An 18,385-nucleotide genomic window follows, 5' to 3' on the forward strand; every position below is an offset into this window, starting at 1 on the left:
AAATTTAGATATTTTTTAGATACTTTCAACAAAAAAAGAAGGAAAAATGGGGGAAAACAGGAAAAGTAGAAGTAATAAGCAACGTAAATTAAATATCACATTTTGTTTGTTTATTTTAACAAAACCTAACCCAGACGATAACATTAAAATCGGTTTCATTAATAGTTTTAAATAAATATCAAGTATTATTTAGTTTTACATGCATATGCATATCTACAAAACTGATAAATCATAAAATTAATTCTACTCATTATTAATTTCTTACCCTTGATTACATAAATTTTTAGTTTTAATGAACAGCTTTAACCATAAGAATATCGGTCTTTAATTAGTATATCAGTGCATACTAGTACCAGATTGCTAATTTCTGAGTTGATTTAATATGCTTTTTAACAAGCGACACAGATGACACAGTATGAGGCACAGTGTATTGTACCATTACATCCTTGTTGTTCATCAATGTTAAACAAGGATGAGATGATCACTGTGTTATACTGTGTCGCTTGTAGGAAGGCACTCTTAATGGTGGCGACAGTATTTGTGTATAAATACCTTGTATCTATGCATCTAAAACTTAAAAAATACCGTATCAAAAAGTAACTAGATACGGATATAAGTATCTCCGCCTATAAGGATCTAAGTAATGCACTTAGGTACAGCTAAAGTATCTAGATACTTTTACCTAGATACGTTCCAACACTGATAGCAACCACATGCAGGCACGTACGCATCGCCGAAAAGCTCGGCTAATGCGTGGAGACCTGATTAACATGACAATAGCAGCTGTGAACGCAGATATAAATTAATACGTATTCTTCTTCCCGATGGAAGGACGACGAATCACGGTGGCATCGCCATGTCCCTTTCGCACGTAATGATGTGGCCGCTTGATAAATCACCCTTCCGACCCTAACTAGATCACGTTATGTTCGATCAAATCTTCTGCTTGCAAAAAGCAAATTGAGAACCGCGTTGCTTATTCAATACAATCATTTTACAGCTTCCCATGAAATTCTGACGAAGGGCAGCTGTGTAGCTTACAATAATGTCGAAATAAGTCAGTTTATTGGCCAGGTATCTGGCACCATGCTGCATCAAAATCTTTGTAATATTTTACCACGTAGGAATCACGTAGCAGTGATTCTCATTATAAGAATCGTTGCATTAATTTTTAGGAGGATTTGCGATTCTATTTGTTTGTGATTTGCACTGAAATAGATTGGAATAAATTTAGAAAAATTTTCTAGAATTATCTGCAGATATTTCACATATTGTTAACAATATCAGCGTCATTAGTTACTAATATTAATACAGTTAAAAAGATAGAGAAATGATAAAATGTTTCTCGAAACTATGTCGATTCCAACCATCAAACTTAACTCAGGTAGTTTTAAGTTTAAAGTTCTTGAATTTTGGGATCTCTTAGGAATCTAGTTCTCACAGTCCCATCCTTCTCCAACTTGCTTTTACCTGCTTTTCCATTGGAAAAAATGTGTAGAGAGAATTTAATATAAATCGCAATAATATACTCAAATATTTGAGTTAATTTAGCACAAGGTGAATATGTTAAAAGATTACACAAATATTATGTAAGAATAAATACAAAAATGATAATATCGACACAATTTTTAAATAAACTATAGAAGTACATTTTTTTTTCAAAAAATTAACATTTATGATATGTTAAATTAACACGTATTTCATTTATTTGTCTTAAAATGCACACGTTTTAAAACACATCATTTTTATGTTACTTGTTCAGTTACTTATAAATTATGTCATTTTGATGATAAGAAATGTTGAATATCAATTTCATATAAAATCTTTAAATAACATAATTACATTATGTTAAATTAATACTCGAATATATTAAAAAATTTAACATAAACTTTATCAAAAATTTAACACAGAACACGAGTGAACCGTTTCAATCATAAATACACAGTTTTTTTTACTGTGTGCAGATCTTTAACTTATTTATCGAGTTTGAAGATATAGTGTCTGGAGAAACATTTTATCGTTTCTCAGCATCTTTTCAATTGCGTCGATTTTTCAGCTGTTGCAAATCTTCAATTGAACATAATTCTCTATTGAATAATGTCATTAGACTTTCTTGCAATTTGGATCACTATACGGAAAAAAATATTTGGTTGAATTAACTGGAATTCTGGTGGAAGATGAACGATCCAGAATTCTGATTAGATCTACATACTAAATTTCTGGTTAAATCTACCAGAATTCTGGTTGAAATAACCAATTCCAAACCTACCAAAATTCTGTTTGAAATAACCAGTAAATTTAACCAGAAATATAGTAAACTTAATTAGAATTCTGGATCGTTCATTTTCCATTTCATTTTGACTAAATAAGATTGTTTTAAAAATAAGACAATGAGATTACTTTTATATCAACTACATTGAGCGATGTTAACATTACAAATAAATGGACTACGCATATCTAAAAAGAGAGAATACAAGAACAACCGACGTATCTACATATCTTCACTTGATACTATTGTAATCTGACCGAAAACTCTGACAACATATGTAATATTTTTCGTTTTTACATTGAGAATGACCCGATCGACGTCGAAATGTTTATACAAATATTAAATGTTCTTTTAAATTTAATTGGCTTGTAGCCCTTCATTTTATTTGATTTATTCTTATTGAGCCACATTCTTAATCTATATTTTTTCAGATTGTTTAAAGTAAAAATACGTATTTATGGTATAAAATATATGTGAAAGTACTTTATGCAAAAATAACTTGTAGTTTTAAATTTAAGCAATATTTTTACAACGCATAAACAAAAAGAAACAGTTGCATGTGAAATTACTGAAAAAATAAAATTTTACAATTATTGTGTGATTTTACATTTATTGTGAATTATTATAGTTGCAGTTAATTAGAATATTTTAAATCAGAATTTTTATAATATCAAAAAGAAATAAGGCTATGAGCCAAAGGTCAATCTATATATGGTCTAAATTAATAGTAAAATAAATATAACATTATAATAAAAATTTTAATATAAACTGCCGGCAATAAACAACATGACAACAAACGTTTCGATCTCTATCGGATCATTATCAATGTTAGATTGAATACAAAAATAAAATTAAAAATTAAAACTTCTCTCTCCTCACGTAGTAACACTTCGTTAACATATTGAATATATGATATATATGCACCGATGCGAAATCGGCAATACAATGTTTTTCCGTTTATATGTAATAACGTATGATTTCTGTTAAAAAGTACATAAATCATATAGAAAATGATAAAGTCAGAATTTTTATCAATAAATCAATAAATAAAAGAGGGGCAACGAGCCAATTATAATATAAGATCTTTAATAAACGTATATATACAAACGTTTCGACACCGATCGGGTCATTTTCAATGTAAAATAACAAACACTTTTACATACATTATCAGAAAATTCGGTCAAATTATATTGTCCAGTAAAAAATTAGTTGTATTCATAAAATGCGGTTCATATATCCAAAACTATCAAAAGAGATCAAATCTCACTTTTCGCAATTCTACAATCTCATATTATCTCAATGATGTAAAGTAGACGCCGATAGGGACACACAATTAACAAAATTATATTTAATAAAAAAGTTATATTTAATAAAAAATAAGCCATGATACAATTGTATGTAACATTTAAACTCAGCGATGTCAAGCGACGTTGAATTTTTATACTTTCAATCAGAATTTTTATAATCCGCGCACTGGGCATCGAGGAAACAATTGACGAGTTCAAGTCGACAAAGCGGCTAAGTCGGCTCGCTACATTTTACATTTTGTATATTTTATTGAATATGTAAAATTCCATGTTCGATGGAATTCCGAAAATATAGGGGAGAGTGCTCTAAATCGAATCTATTTGCAGTTTTTACTCTTTATAAGGCGTAAATAAAGTCCGATCGTAAAATCGAAGGTGCCATTGGAAAGATCATTTACATTGTGGGTTGCAATATGATTATGTTATAGTGAAAAAAATGCATGTAATTTTACATGAAAATTACATGTATATGACTGGAAAATTATCTAAATTACATAAATATGCTTGGAAATTTATTGGAAATTATAAATTTCCAATCATATTTAGGCAATTTTCCAGTCATGAACATGTAATTTCCATGTAAAATTACATGTATTTTTTTCAGTGTAGGTCGAAAGAAAATCCAGCATAATCATGTAATTTTACACAAATATTTTTTTCAGTCTTGAAATGTAATTCTAATAGAATTATACTGAAAAAAAATATTTACATGATTATAATGGGTTTTTTTAATCATTATTAATTATATTAATTTTACATGCAATATGTATTTTTAGGATTCTAGTGAATTTTAGCTATAAAATATAAAAGAGGCGAGTTCAAGCCGGTAAAGCGGCATTACTGAAAAAACATTACTGAAGCACTTACCGAGAAAATAAAGCCACGTGTTATGTCCATGCTGCGTCGAACTCTGTTCTTGAAATGTGAGTTGATTCACTATGAGTGAAAAATTGTACAACAGTTGCAAAGCTGCTTTCTCTGCTGAACGCAGCCTAACAGAAAAGTGGAGCGCTCGCTGTTATTGGTGTATTCTTTTAGATCATCCAATCAGAATTTTAGATCTAGAAGAATATACCAATAACAGCGAGCGCTCCAGTAGCGCTCTTTTCTGCTGAATACGCCCAATATTAACCATGTTTTGCTAAGTGATTCCCCTCCCCCCGAGTGTCACCAAGGTATCACTTTTTTATTGTTTACTGAATGTTAAACAAGGATGATATGACATCCGGGGAGCACCCAGGTGGGTGAACGCCTTTTAAAGGTGCATTTTCATGTGCATTTTCAGAGATGCGTTCCAAAATTTGACTGTGTCAATTCAAAGTATCTTTTATCCTCGTTCAACATTCGGTGAATAACAAGGATAAAATGATAAAATGGATTGACAGAGTCAAGATAAAATCAAGACAGGGTTTTGGAACACAATCCAAACTGGCCGTTTTAGCGAAAAAAAATCATGTGATGACTTTTATCGTAAAAGTATTAGAGCGACAATTTTTCACGTGTCACTTGCAGCATTAACACGCTGAATTAAATAATTATTAGGTTATTCTAATTGCATCGAATCCTTTATCTGGATTAACAACGAAGAAAAAGAGTAAATTAAGTTATACAAATCGCGATCAACGCTAGTCAACATGATCGAGACAACGTGGCTGTACTGTCAATAGCGTTTGAACATTTGACGTTTGTAGTTGAAACTGTTCAAACTACAAAATTTCAGCCACTGGAATAAGAGCGACATATATGTCGTTCCAATTGCTTATTTTAACAGCACGTGAAATTGTATCTTAACTCCTCGGCGAGCAGATCTAGCCGATTTGGACTCGATCATTGGTCTAGGTACCGTGCGCTTAGTCCGCGTTCTATACGATAAATGTCTTTGTTTAACCTATAGGTTAAACCCATTGTATTTTTGGCGCGAGTTACACAGATTGGCTAGAATAATCAGACAATAAATGTAAAATTTTATTTTTTCTGTAATTTCGGATGAAATTATTTTTTTCCGTCTGCGTTGTAAAAACCGCTTAAATTTAAAACTACAAATTATTTTTGCATAAAAATAGTACTTTCACATATATTTTTACTATTAACATGTATTTTCACTTGAAAAAATCTGGAAAAAGAATTTTCAATCATAATTAGGTAATTTTCATAAACAAGTAATTTCCATGTAAAAAAACATGGATTTTCAGTGCTGTTTACAAGATTGGATATGTACATAAAATTCACACCGAAATATTTAAGCATTAGAAATCCAGCTTGACCGTTCAAGGCTTTTATTTCTTAGTTATGTATTCACATCACGGTCTTACAAGATGCTTCGTTTAATATTGATACAAAATTGTTTTATTTATTATCAAAATTTTATCATTAAAAGTATTCAAATTCTTTGCATATAGATCTGAAGATCTATAGTGAAGAAATACACATGCGTATATCATAATCGCGCGGTGCGTACCATTTGATAGTGCATCTTATGAAATATCTGTCGATCTGACGTATCCATTGCGTATGCATTGGCGAAGCAGAATCGATCAATGAAAGTTCGGTCATTCGTGCATTTCGGTCTTACGAGACGATCTTGCGCCATGTGTGCCGTATTGCGTCAAATACAGCGGTGAAAGCAGCTGCAACGTCGTGACACGCATCCATTGTCGGTATTTCGTGAGCAACGAAAAATGAAAAATCGTCCCTCGTATTCCCGTCTCTTGCTGTATGAAATCCCTTCGGCCTTTGCCCTCTGATGTTGCGAGGATCACCTGGACCGCGAAAGAGAGAGAAAGAGAGAGATTCTTTAGGAAATTTATTCTCACGGCTCGATATCTTTTCTCTTTCCTATTAGCGTTGTGAAATTTCTTCTTCGTACAATTTGTATCATTTTTAATTAAAGAGATCTCGAGGGATATCGAAAAATGCAGCTACGCAATGATACGAAGATAATTTAAGATGTATTACATAATACAAATAAATAATTTAAGAAATTGACTCGAAATTTGTATTCTTTATAACTTGAAACACCTTACGCCCGTGATAGTGATGGCGCTACAGACCGAAAATCGGTGAATTTATCGAAGAACCCTAGTGCGAGGGTGCGAGGGGTTACTCTAGGTGTTCAAGCGAATTGGGGGTCATCAACCCCCCTCTCTTTCTTCCTATCCAACGCATGCCATCATCGATGTAGTGGCCTGCCACTAAATCACCCTAACTGAAAGGGTTTAAATGCTCTTTTTCGTGCTCTTCTGCAATAGGGTAATAACCGCAACATTCAAAGAGAAATATGAAATAGTAATACACTGTGTATCTTTTCCCTCTTTTTCGTATTTTCGAAGATATATCCAAAAATATTAGTACACATGCACATGCAAGTTTTTTTTTAAGTAGATTCGAATATTAACACAAACAAATTTCTAAATATAATATATCGATTCTAATTAAAAATATATATTTGCAAATATTACTAAAATATAAAAAATATTAATGCAGAATGCAATTACAATGTGCCATACACAATGCACGATTATTTCCTCATAGCAAAGTCGTTAAGACTTATCTTCATTATGACGGACAACGAATCGTAGCGATATCACGATCGATACTTTCTCTCGCGGAGGCTCGTTAGAAACATCTGTCGCGACCTGACATAGTCGTTCCTACGTTGCGGCTGCGAAACATCAGGACAATTTCTGTGCATTGTCCTTTTGAATTATTGCTTCTCTCTCTACCCGAATTTTTTCAAGTACACATACGTTCTATACTATCAATCAACTCTTGATAACAATAATGCTGCGAAGAGTGCAAGTAAATGAACTACTATTAAATTAATGTTTATTTACTTAGCGCATTCAACTATTCATAACTATCGGAAGATTCAATACGTTACGTAAATAATTATAATCTGCGGTTGCACATTGCGAAACGAGACGCTTCATAAGAACATAAATTAGGAAGAAAAACTCAAGTAAGTTGACAAAAACTCAACAGGAAATTTGGGACAGCTGTCGACACGGTAGACTAGAAAATCTAGAAAAAGAGCCATGTCGTTAACGACTAATTTCGGAGCAACTTTTGCCGCGTGCGAGCTTTTCAATATCTCCCAGGACCAAGTTTTGATCTTATATTTGATAAAGAGAAATTCACAGTGTCGTTTCCTAAAAAAATGTTATTGAAGATGAGATCCGCGTAAGGAATGCTGCGTACGAATCAGCAATAAAAATTCTATTTTGTAGCTATGACGATATAAATTAAGTATTTTTAAAATAACTATCACCCAAATATATATATATATATATATTATACTATATTACAATTACAATTAACAATGATTAATAAAAGATTTAAAAACATTTAACGCACGTCATGTAAACTTGTGTACGTTTCACATGTTCATAGTACCGTCGTGAAGTTTACGAGTATCATCGATCGTCCTTCGCACGCGGTCTTTCCGAGTTTCGTCGCGGCACGTCGCAGGAGGCCGTCTGTGCGCGAGAGTGTAAGTGAGATGAGCGCGCGTGTTCGTGCGTGCGTGCGTGCGTATGCGCGCGCGCACCCGGAGCACGCACTTACGCACGATCGACGCGGATCGTTCGCTCGTTGTGCGTGGCGCGCTACGTTGCCATGACGACCAGTGGCAGTGCCACGCATTGATCCGCAGACTCCCGCTCGCTCGCTCGCTCGGCGGTGCGTGGACTACGGAGTCGAGTGCGTATAGAGACGCGACGGAGAAAGGAGAGGAGAATACTCACGCACATACATACGCCCGAACGCAGCATGTGCGCATGCATGCACGAATGCATGTCGCACGCACGCACGCACGTACGCACGCACGCACGCATGCACGCACGCACGCACACACGCGAAGAGGCAGGCATCGGGGATAATGCGCGTACGAAGCGGACACGCTGAGCTTCCTCGCTCTTTGCCAGGCTTTTTTTCGTGTTTTACAACGACGATTTAGAGCGCCGTTTAAGCTACGGACTGTTATTATTCTCGCCTATATACAACAACGATGATTATTAATTCAGCTCCCTTCTACGCCTTTCATTTCCCTAGTCTTTAATCAAACACACGTTATCGTTAGAAATTCTCAGTTCAATCGTTTTGCCTTTATTCTCTAGATTTTACAGGGTGACGCACGAAATGTCATACCTGGTTGCTTTATTTAACATATTTATTTTTAGTAAAATTGGTACAGACCTCTGGTATAGAATTGATTAACAAAGTTTGGAAAATTGATTAAATGGTATGACATTTTGTACGCAGCCTGTATTACGCTTTCTACGTGCGGGTAATCTGTTTCAAGTTGGATTGATGTAAACTAATTTCAAGATTTATCTCACATTTATCTCTTTCTCCATAAATAACAATTATAAGATAATAACATAAACATAAATTTAATTATTTTTCAGCGTGCATTATCTCAAAATATAGTCTCTAACAGTTTCAGTTCCGGCTTTGAGCGGAACAAGGTATCCCAGTTTTTCTCAACAAAGATACACTTCGAGGTAATAAAATCGCGTCGCTACGCCGCGCCACGCCGCGCGATGTCGGCCGAGCAGAAGCGGCAATAGATGGACGAAAGGGTTAGCTTCGAGATTAAAAGGAAGTCACCCCCTGCTCCTCCCTTCTCTTCCATCAATCACAATTATATCCTCTCTCTCCCCTGCTATCGTTCATAATTACTGCTCGTGACTTTATCCCGGCGCGGCGCTCGAAGCTGCCGGTCGACCAGCTTGGTGTAACGCGAGAGAAAAAGAAGAAAGGGGAACACGGATGCTTGAAACGAGATGAAGCACCATAGACTTTTGGCACGGAGATTACTGTAAAACTCCCTGTCAGGGGGGTGGTAAGAATCTCGAGGAGAGAAAAAAAAAGTTTCGAACCCTCCGGCCGTTGTTTTGCTCTCGTCGCGGAAATGGAAACGAAGCCGCTATATCCCTCTTTAAAAAAAAAATCTCTGCGTCGCTGTTTTCGAGCTCGCAAAATTTCTACTCGGACGAACCCAGTGAAATATTTTCTCGAACGCAATTGAAGCGCGATCGCTCGGATGCGCCCTGTTATGCAGTTCGCTTTCAGTAAATAATGTCATGGTATTCGATGACGCAGAGCGTTCGCGCGTGCACGGTGCATTAAACGCCACCGATGAACTTACGTCACATTAAAAAAATTGTTGCTGAGTATCCAAGGTCGCTTTTTTTATGTAAGTTCGCTCGGGGAAAAAAAAATATCATAGGTAAAGTCTGTGCCGTCAGCGCTGACCTTACGCAGTGAGTTCTTTTTACGCGCAGAAAATCTCGATTCCGTTCACGCGATGATATTTTCAATTGACCATCAATCGAATCGAGCGATTAACGAGACGATAATCGAGACGATAACGTCTAATTAATCTAACGGTTTCGCGAAATTGCAATTGTGTTGGCGCAACCGCCACAGGACCGACCGCGTCGACAAACTTGACCTATCCGATTGCGCGCTCAGGAAATGGCACGGAAACGGAAATGGGTCAGACATGTGATTTGATACAAGACGCGTACGGTTTTACACGTCGAAATTGGAATTAATTAAGTCTCTCGCCGAATTAACGACACGTACACATATATACGTGATACAGCAGCTTTTCTCTGTGCTTATGTATTCGGAGTATTTTTTAAACAAGTCCACATCATTTGCGCGGTCCATGTGCTTCGCTCGTCATCTTGCGACTTGGTAGGGATCAAAGGTGGGCTTCCTCTTCCTGAAACGTGACATCTGGACGCCGTGAATCGACTCGGAATCTCGATTTAATCTCGTCGAGGCCCCAGATGCGAGGCAAACCGCTGTAAATTATCGCGGTACCATTTGACGTTTATATCTACGTACAACGAGTATGAAAAAATATTCTTTACCTTTAAAAAAAAATACTTTTTAAAAAAAGATCGTGATACTTTTACAATTGGGTCCCGTTATAAATTAATGAATCATAGAGCCAAACGCGAGATATTACACGTGAGATAAATTACGAACCCCCCAAACGTGAAATATTATACTTAAGATAAATTATCAAGTATTTTTAACGGTTTGAAAATTTTTCACAAGATTTCTTTTAATTGATACATTATCCTTCGCTCCATATATATACGTACGCTATCGCAGGACGACCTCGCTTCTCTGTGGAAGGCCCCTTACGTCCGTCGTTGGCTCACACACGCTTACGCGCGTGCATATAAACGGAAACCCTTCAAGTAGCCTACCATCCACCTCATGTGTACAGACACTTCTGTCACGCACGAGTGGAGGGAAACGCGTAAGGTACAAGTGCACGCGTATAGGCACACCGCGTGTAGGTGCAACGCGTTGCACTTATGTACGTACGTACGTACGTACACCTACAATTCACCCCTCGTTTCGCTGGACGCGAAGGGGTGCCGAGGGGGATACCGGGGTGGCAATTCTTAAGCAGGTGCGAGCGAGTGGGTGCGTTTCTCCAAGCAGAACGGAATCTACAGCGAATCCGAGACGCACTAAATAGTTCCTCTCTTCCTTTCTCTTGAAAACGCGCTTTTCAGCATTTTTCTCTTCATCGCCATGACGTTCGGTATTTTCGTAAAAAAATTATACATGAAAATCGCGATTTATGCATCGTTTCGTAACCTGCTATCGGAACAGACGAGATAGCGTGAAATATTTACGCATCAAGCATAATCATTGTCGTTACTATTCAAAATTACGAGCGATATTTCGACCGTCGTATCAACGTTATGATAAGAACTTTGTAAGTACGTGAAAATTGTCGAAAAACGGCGTGAAAAGAATGTCGTATTACCCCGCAACATTTCCGCGCGAAACTTGCGCGTGTCTAACCTCCAGTTTTTTCCCCGTCATCCCGCTTCTCGTCATTCAGCCTTCATCCCTCTTTTTATTCGTCCTTTTTGAACTAACCCAAGTTGCAAAATCGAGATCCTTTATTTTACACCCTCTGGAGTCTTTCCCTGCATTCTTCGAACATTTAATATACCCACCTTGATAAGATGTCACGATTAGTACCGCGATGTCGTGTTTCACGCAACATTACCCCGGCAAAGAAGTCGATAAATTATTTAGTACGATAAGTCATCGTAACAAACAATCGTCGTTTACCCATTTTATGTAACTTCGAATAATAATTTATTTCCAAGATTCAAGATATCTTTTAAACAATAATTCCTTTTTTTCTTTACTGAATACTGAACATTTTACGCGATTTACGGTAACATAATAATTATTGAAAACAGTTATCATGGTAGTGTCTCGGCGCTAAGACAAGCGCAGCGATATCATAAACAACAAAGGTAAATGAATTGTCTTCGTTATTTGTTCGCGTATTAATATCACGTAGAAAAGATTTGCTGTTATATTACATGATTACGATTTTCTTCTGCCGTCCCTTTTTTATTGAAGAGAAGTACTTATATTGTATAAATAATTTTAATCACATATGGCGATACAACTATTTGTTGAAACATCCCCTAAATAAAATTCTCACATATTGTTGAAATAAAAGAAATAACATTAATTAAAAACTATATGTAGAATTAATGGTTTGTGATAATAGCGCACAATTTCGCGATCTATCTCTGTAGAATGCTTAGTGAATCAGTGATCGAGGATGCCAAAATATAAATAAGAAATATTCGAGATGATTTTGCTATAATCAATAAAGTATATAAAAGATTCGTGTATATATTTAAATGTACGATGCGAGTAATGATATCGGTATAGCGACACCTTTCGCTGAAAGATTCTCCACTTAATTGCAGAGAAACACATTGAGAGCGTTCATTGACGCATTTAACAGAATTACGCTGTTCGTGATTCGCAATTAACAATGGCAATTAACGATAAACTGATAATGTGTATCCGCCTCTGTCTTACACCGCTGGTAATACGTGTCGCGATACACACTTACTCGGGTACGCACCGTTCATAGAACACTACATTATCGGTACCCACTTTCAATGCTGTTGCCAGGCGCGCTCTATGTCGCAAAATTACAATCGTGAAGAGAACGACGCAACATGTGCGACCGCGTTTAATAGCGCTTACCTCCTGAAATTAACCCTTTCACGCTACAGCACGATACCATAGTCGCTGTATCCTTAGAAATTCGGTATGATCTGGCACGAGCAACCGTGCGGAAACCAGAATAAGTCGGTGTAAAGTCGATTTCCGCTTCCCTCGAGTGCGATTAGTCTCTTTTGCACGAATTGTTGCTGGCATCTACTCCTGTATCCCTCCGGTATGGAGCATATACCGTCGCACACGTCATTCCTAAAAGCATAAAGAGATGAGGATTGATATTTTTTCATTCTCGGTCTCCCTTAAGTCCATCATCTGGTATCGTTCTGATGTGATATAAAAGCATGACCTCTCCTGAATTAATACCACTTAGAGTAAACGTGAAAATTAAAAGTAAAATGCAAATTAAATTAGAGTGATTTCTTTATAAATATTACAAATGTTCTTTGTGGCTCTGCGTTAGATTTATTGTTAAGACAGAAAAAAACAACACAAACACAAATTCTCTAAACATACTTACAAACATTTCTCGCTTTTGACGAGCTGCGAATACTTGTTTTGTCCAGGAATATTAACAACGTACATCCAGTTGCCCTGTTTGTTCAAAGCGGCTCGGGGAGCGATATATTGAGCTCGTGTGGGACACAGAGAGATGATTTCCGAATCCGATTGCCTTTTCACTCGGTCGCCCTTAAGTTTCGCGTATCCCAATAACGGGTTTACGCTATAACTTCGCGGTGCTATCTTGTCACCTCGCGAATACCTATTATTTAATACAAGGTATAAATACATACAGTAAGTGCAAAAAGTATACGTACAGGTGATCTTTTTTATAAGTTTTTTTTGTAAAAAATAAACACTAATTAATAATTTTGTACAATGAATACGTTTTGTCTTAATATAGAATAGAATTTATTTACTTAGCTTACGTTACCAAAAGGGATTTCCGTCCTAATATAAACAAGAGACCTTCGCATGTGTCTGATCTTAGAAGCTAAATTTCTCAACTGTATGAATACTTTTTGTACAACAAACACGCAAAAAAATATTTTGCTGCTCCAGAGGCTGCGTTCCGTTTCATACATGATGTGCATAATGCATCATTTATCCTTATTTAATATTCGGTGAATAACAAGAATAAAAGATGCATCATGCGCATCATGCGTGAAACGGAACGCAGTCAGAATTATAGCTGTTTTTTGTATCTGATAGAAAATTATGTATCATATGCATAGAATTTATAGCATAAATCTAAATTCTATCTCTGTCATCTATATGATTAAATGCAATACATATACAATATCGCAGTTATTTGCTAGAAATTTATCTATTTTAGCTATTTTTCGTACTTATTGTTAGATAATTTTCGCGATAACTGCAAGATCACTTTTTTGAGTGAATAATATTTCATTTTTGCTTATTTTTAAAATAATATATATTTTAGGTAAAATAATTTTTGAAAGAATATCGTTTATTTTTTTTATTTTTTGTGAATAAATTGCTAATTGATGTTTACTTTTTAAAAATAAGGTTTTTGAAAAAGATATCTTGCCTGTACGAATATTTTTTGCACTTACTGTAGGTATTATATGTATATATACATAAGGAGTAAAGTCATCGTTTTCTCCGCGCGATATTTCGTACCTATTCGTCAGCCACGATTGGTTCGACTCAAATACATTTATGGATTCTTGCGAATGAGCACGATTGATTTGTCGTTGGACGTCGTGATGATACTTCAGCGTTACTTCCGGAAGGAAAGGATTTCTTTGCGAGTATGGCGGTGCAGAATATTTGTAACTGCAATTCGACAAATCGAAATTCAAACTTCGTAATATCATTTTACTTTGCTTATATCATTATTTGTCTTTTCATCTCATCTCATCTCATATAGATTATATATGATAATTTCACATATAAATACGTAAGCCTTACCCATGATAACGACTACTATTGGATGGTGGTCCATACACTGAAGCTGGCTCTCCTCCAAGAGGAGACTGCGAGTATAATTGACTATCGTCTTGTCGTGGATAATCATAGCCTTGATTATAATCCGGAGGAGAACTTAAAAATGATAATAAAAAGGATATATGTGAAGATATCAGTAACATTCAAATAAATTATTAATTGAAATGTATCAAAGCAAAACATTGTGCTATTTTTCAATTTTTCAAGTGAAAGGAAAAACTTTTTTTTTAAACTACTTCAAAAATTATCGTAATAACTAAAGATATGAACAATCAGTCGCTGCAAAAAATTTTAATTTTTAATTCTAATTTTTAAAAAATTGTGTTAAAGTTGTTAAAAATTCAAATATAAGTCAAACTAAAAATGCAAATCAAAAAGGTTGCATAATTCTAAAAAATGTCAGTCAAAACGTAAGTCCAAATAAAAATGCCAATTGCACAATGGACATACAACATTATGTGTTGCAAACTCTCCGTTTGTAGCATTTTTCGCGCCAAATATGTGATAGAACACAATACTTACAATTCATGCAATAAAATATATTCATAACTTTGGCACTTATAATGTTTTGTTGTGATACGTCTCAATTATAAGTCAACGTCTCTAATGATAGAAATTATTAAAACGAGTGAGTTATTCGTACTTATCTGAGTCTCTTGTGTGTATAAGTTTCTTTTACATATATATATATATATATATCACAGTATTTCAATTGTACTGAAAATATACCTGTAAGAGTTGAAATCGTCGCGGGATTCATCTTGCAGCGCGGTGTTAAAGTCGAAGCTGCATTTGTCGGCGAGAAACTTGATGAGTTGTCTAAAAAAAAAAGAAAAATAAAAAGGAAAAAGAAAGAAACCGTTACCTCTGTCGAGAACGGAATACAATGCGTTGATAAAAACGGGTAATGCATTCTCTCGAGGATATTACATTCGATCTTTGGCCTCGCGCGCGAACAGAGATCTTGCTGCAACGCGTATCAAAGATACCGGCCATTCTGTCTCTCAACTGGACGACCGAGATTCGTCTTTCTTCCAGGTTGACAAAAGGTTATTTACGCAGGTGCGTTCTCAATTGGGCATTGCGCAACTGTGTTAGGTCTGAGCAAGCATTAGCGAGGCGACATGCAGTGTGTTTGTTTGCGGTGAAATGACACGCGCGATACGCCGACTTGAGTCAGCAATTTGATATTGTCAGACTAATTGACCGTTGCTCAGGTCGTTCTTACGTACATGTATAATTATCGGAAGTGACAGCTGTAGTCCCAAGTTTCTCCAGTTAAAATTATTCACCTTGCTGCGGTGGGATCGTTGCAACTTATCGAAAAGACCCTATCTTATCTCATTACACGGCGCTAAAAGATTTTGAAATTGCATGAGACAGAATACAGTATCAGCAATATTTTCGAATGTTCGAATTGTTTAAAAAAAAGAGTTTGTTTTGTACGTTAAAATACCACCGTTTTATTTGTACATTGCCCGTTTCATTATTTATTTCCTGCAAACTTATCCGAAATCGTGCACGATTCATGAGTGCTCAATACGAGTGTTATCCATTCAAATGTTTGAGATCGTTTCGAAAGAACGATTTGTCCATTGGAGAAGAAAGAATTGCCAGCATTTTTAGTACGATAAGGGGTATCCCTCGATTTGGGATATTATAACGGGCCCAATAATTATCCAACAGAGTATGACCGCGCCAAGGCCATGGTCATGGTACGCTGAGCAACGATCTCACGGACGTTCTTACTTTATAGTTGCCGCTCACTTTACGTAACTCATCCTAACATCTTCAGAATAGGACTTAAGTGTGAAAGTGCACGCAGAAATTTAGGAAATCGACTTGCATACGTAGCACGAGAACAGCACAAGCGGAGGGTAACTAACGCTCTAACATTTCGTGTCTATGATCCCATTGCGGCAAAGATGAAGTTCTCTTGGGCTAAATCGCGGTTATAAAAGATGAGAGACAAAAATCATTTTATGCATTATTTTATGCTAAGCGAGAGTAGATCCGGCATAAAAAATTGGTTGTGTAAGCCTATTAAGGCAAAACTCGATGCTTTCGAGAAACGGATTCTCACCTCTAAGGAAGAGAGGAGAGTTAGCGGACTTTCCCCTCCAGAAGTTTTTCTCAACGTGTGCGTCGGTCATTTGTATGCATGGAAGAAGGCGGAAGGTGGACACGGTGGACGCAGCGAAAGGAATATCAACAATTGAAAATGGGTCGACCGGATCGTCGCAGATTTCCACTTGTTGCGTTACCACTCGCCGCCGGCTGGACAGCGATATTTTTAGGAGAAAAGGGGGACGAGGAATTCTAAGGGCACTTACCGAGGATAATGATCTGGGGTTTCGCAGAAGGTCTGCCCCGGTGGCGCGCATTGGGGGGTGAGTCCTGGAGGCGCGGGTACGAAGGGTTCGTACTGCGGCCGTCCTGGACATCCATACTCCGTGCAAGGTTCACCCCAAGTAACCATTAAGAAAAACTGTTGGTACAAACAAGATATCATAATAAAATGATTCAGAAAAAGATGTATTTCGATAAATTAAAAAGTGCCTATTTTTAAATTTCATTTTTGACTATTAATTCTATATACGCAAAAGTATTCATTCTCTTCGTACGCATGTAAAAGTATAGCTTACACACATTTTGAATTTGCGGTCAAATACACGTAGATGAAACACGAGATCTTCACTAGTGTCGACTAAGCGCAATGTATAATGTGGGACCAGTTATTGTGAAATACTGCACCGACTTGTAATTGATCGCTTATCAGGATACTTCCTGTACTATGGTACAAACGCGTGCTTTTTGCGACGGTATTAATCGGCTCTGATTCAGCCTACACGTAATTCGATCGGCAGATAAAAATACGATAGCTATTAATCAAGATGAGTCAATGGAAACCGCGATTAGAAAGATGTACAACGTGCAATTAATAGAAAGAACGTTACATCAGATTTAAATACAGCTTCTTTGATGTTCTGTTATGATCGGCGATTGGTTATTTTTAATATTATGTTAGACCGATCACTTACGATTGATATTAGATGCCACGCGAACGCCATTTCGATCTATCGTTATGATTCACCCCTCCGTGATAGAACCTTCTCTCCTGTGGTGAGCACGGCAGGTGTCTCGGCAGGAAGGAGCCCGCGAAGTCACTTAATTGGCATCGCGTGCTGATCAATCGCCGTGCCAATGTCACCGCCGATAAACGATAACCCGATCCGACCCAGGATCGCTGCCCAGAGGATGATCGTAAGAGACAGAAAACCCCGTTAAGGACAAAATCGAATTGAGTTCCGCGCTCGATATATTATACCTTCGAATTTTTCAAATAAACGACAGCTTGCGTTCGTTGGCCGAATCTCGATCCGCGTTGACTTTGAGGACTTTAAGCCGAAAGAAGGCAAATCTTCCGTTTTGATTCTATTGTTGTAATTGTTGCGCGTGGCTCGTTGTCGCACCGTCTATGATAGAGTACGGTCAACCATAATGGACGTCTTTCCACTTTTGGCCAGCGTGATTCGAAAGTGTCCACGACACTGGGTCCAGATACTGGCGCGATTCGGTTCTACGCGCCGCGAGTCTACCTAGCAACGTGTGGGATACATGGGTATACCTGTGCGTTGGCCCCTTCCTCGGGCGACGTGCACGAGTTCTGCGGTGCCCGAGGTGGGGTAGGCGGACACATACTTTCACTGGAATACGTGCGGCGAGGGATTCATCGACCTTATGACAGCGTGAACTAAGTTTTTTCTCCGGATGACACGGATACATCTTGATTATGTGACGGAGCTAG

General features: G+C 36.8%; 1 protein-coding gene across 3 annotated transcripts; it reads right to left on the minus strand.

The window, feature by feature from the left end:
• Positions 1-11,883: 11,883 nt before the first annotated feature.
• On the minus strand, positions 11,884-18,206 carry spz5 (spatzle 5 Toll-1 receptor). Of its 3 annotated transcripts, XM_018454344.1 has the most exons (8): positions 17,906-18,206; positions 17,619-17,824; positions 16,911-17,065; positions 15,307-15,396; positions 14,542-14,673; positions 14,251-14,406; positions 13,127-13,369; positions 11,884-12,858 (listed from the first exon to the last, which is right to left on the minus strand). In XM_018454344.1, the coding sequence occupies exons 2-8, from the start codon at positions 17,646-17,648 to the stop codon at positions 12,687-12,689; spliced, it is 978 nt and encodes a 325-aa protein (XP_018309846.1). In that variant the 5' UTR covers positions 17,649-17,824; positions 17,906-18,206; the 3' UTR covers positions 11,884-12,686. The 3 variants fall into 3 exon arrangements, with proteins under 3 accessions (XP_018309846.1, XP_018309847.1, XP_018309848.1); XM_018454345.1 differs by having other exon boundaries at positions 17,619-18,206; XM_018454346.1 differs by lacking the exons at positions 17,619-17,824; positions 17,906-18,206 and adding an exon at positions 17,227-17,258.
• Between the last annotated feature and the right edge of the window lie 179 nt (positions 18,207-18,385).

The sequence above is a fragment of the Mycetomoellerius zeteki genome, unplaced genomic scaffold, assembly GCF_001594055.1.
Source record: "Mycetomoellerius zeteki isolate Tzet28-1 unplaced genomic scaffold, Tzet1.0 scaffold433, whole genome shotgun sequence".
Lineage (NCBI taxonomy): Eukaryota > Metazoa > Arthropoda > Insecta > Hymenoptera > Formicidae > Mycetomoellerius > Mycetomoellerius zeteki.

Coding starts and splice junctions, on each gene's coding strand:
- spz5 (XM_018454344.1), bottom strand. CDS start 17,648: ATGGCGTTCGCGTGGCATCTAATATCAATC. Junction 14,674..15,306: donor GACGATTTCAACTCTTACAG/GTATATTTTCAG, acceptor ATCATTTTTAAG/TTCTCCTCCGGATTATAATC. Junction 12,859..13,126: donor GTCAAAAGCGAGAAATGTTT/GTAAGTATGTTT, acceptor TTATGCTTTTAG/GAATGACGTGTGCGACGGTA.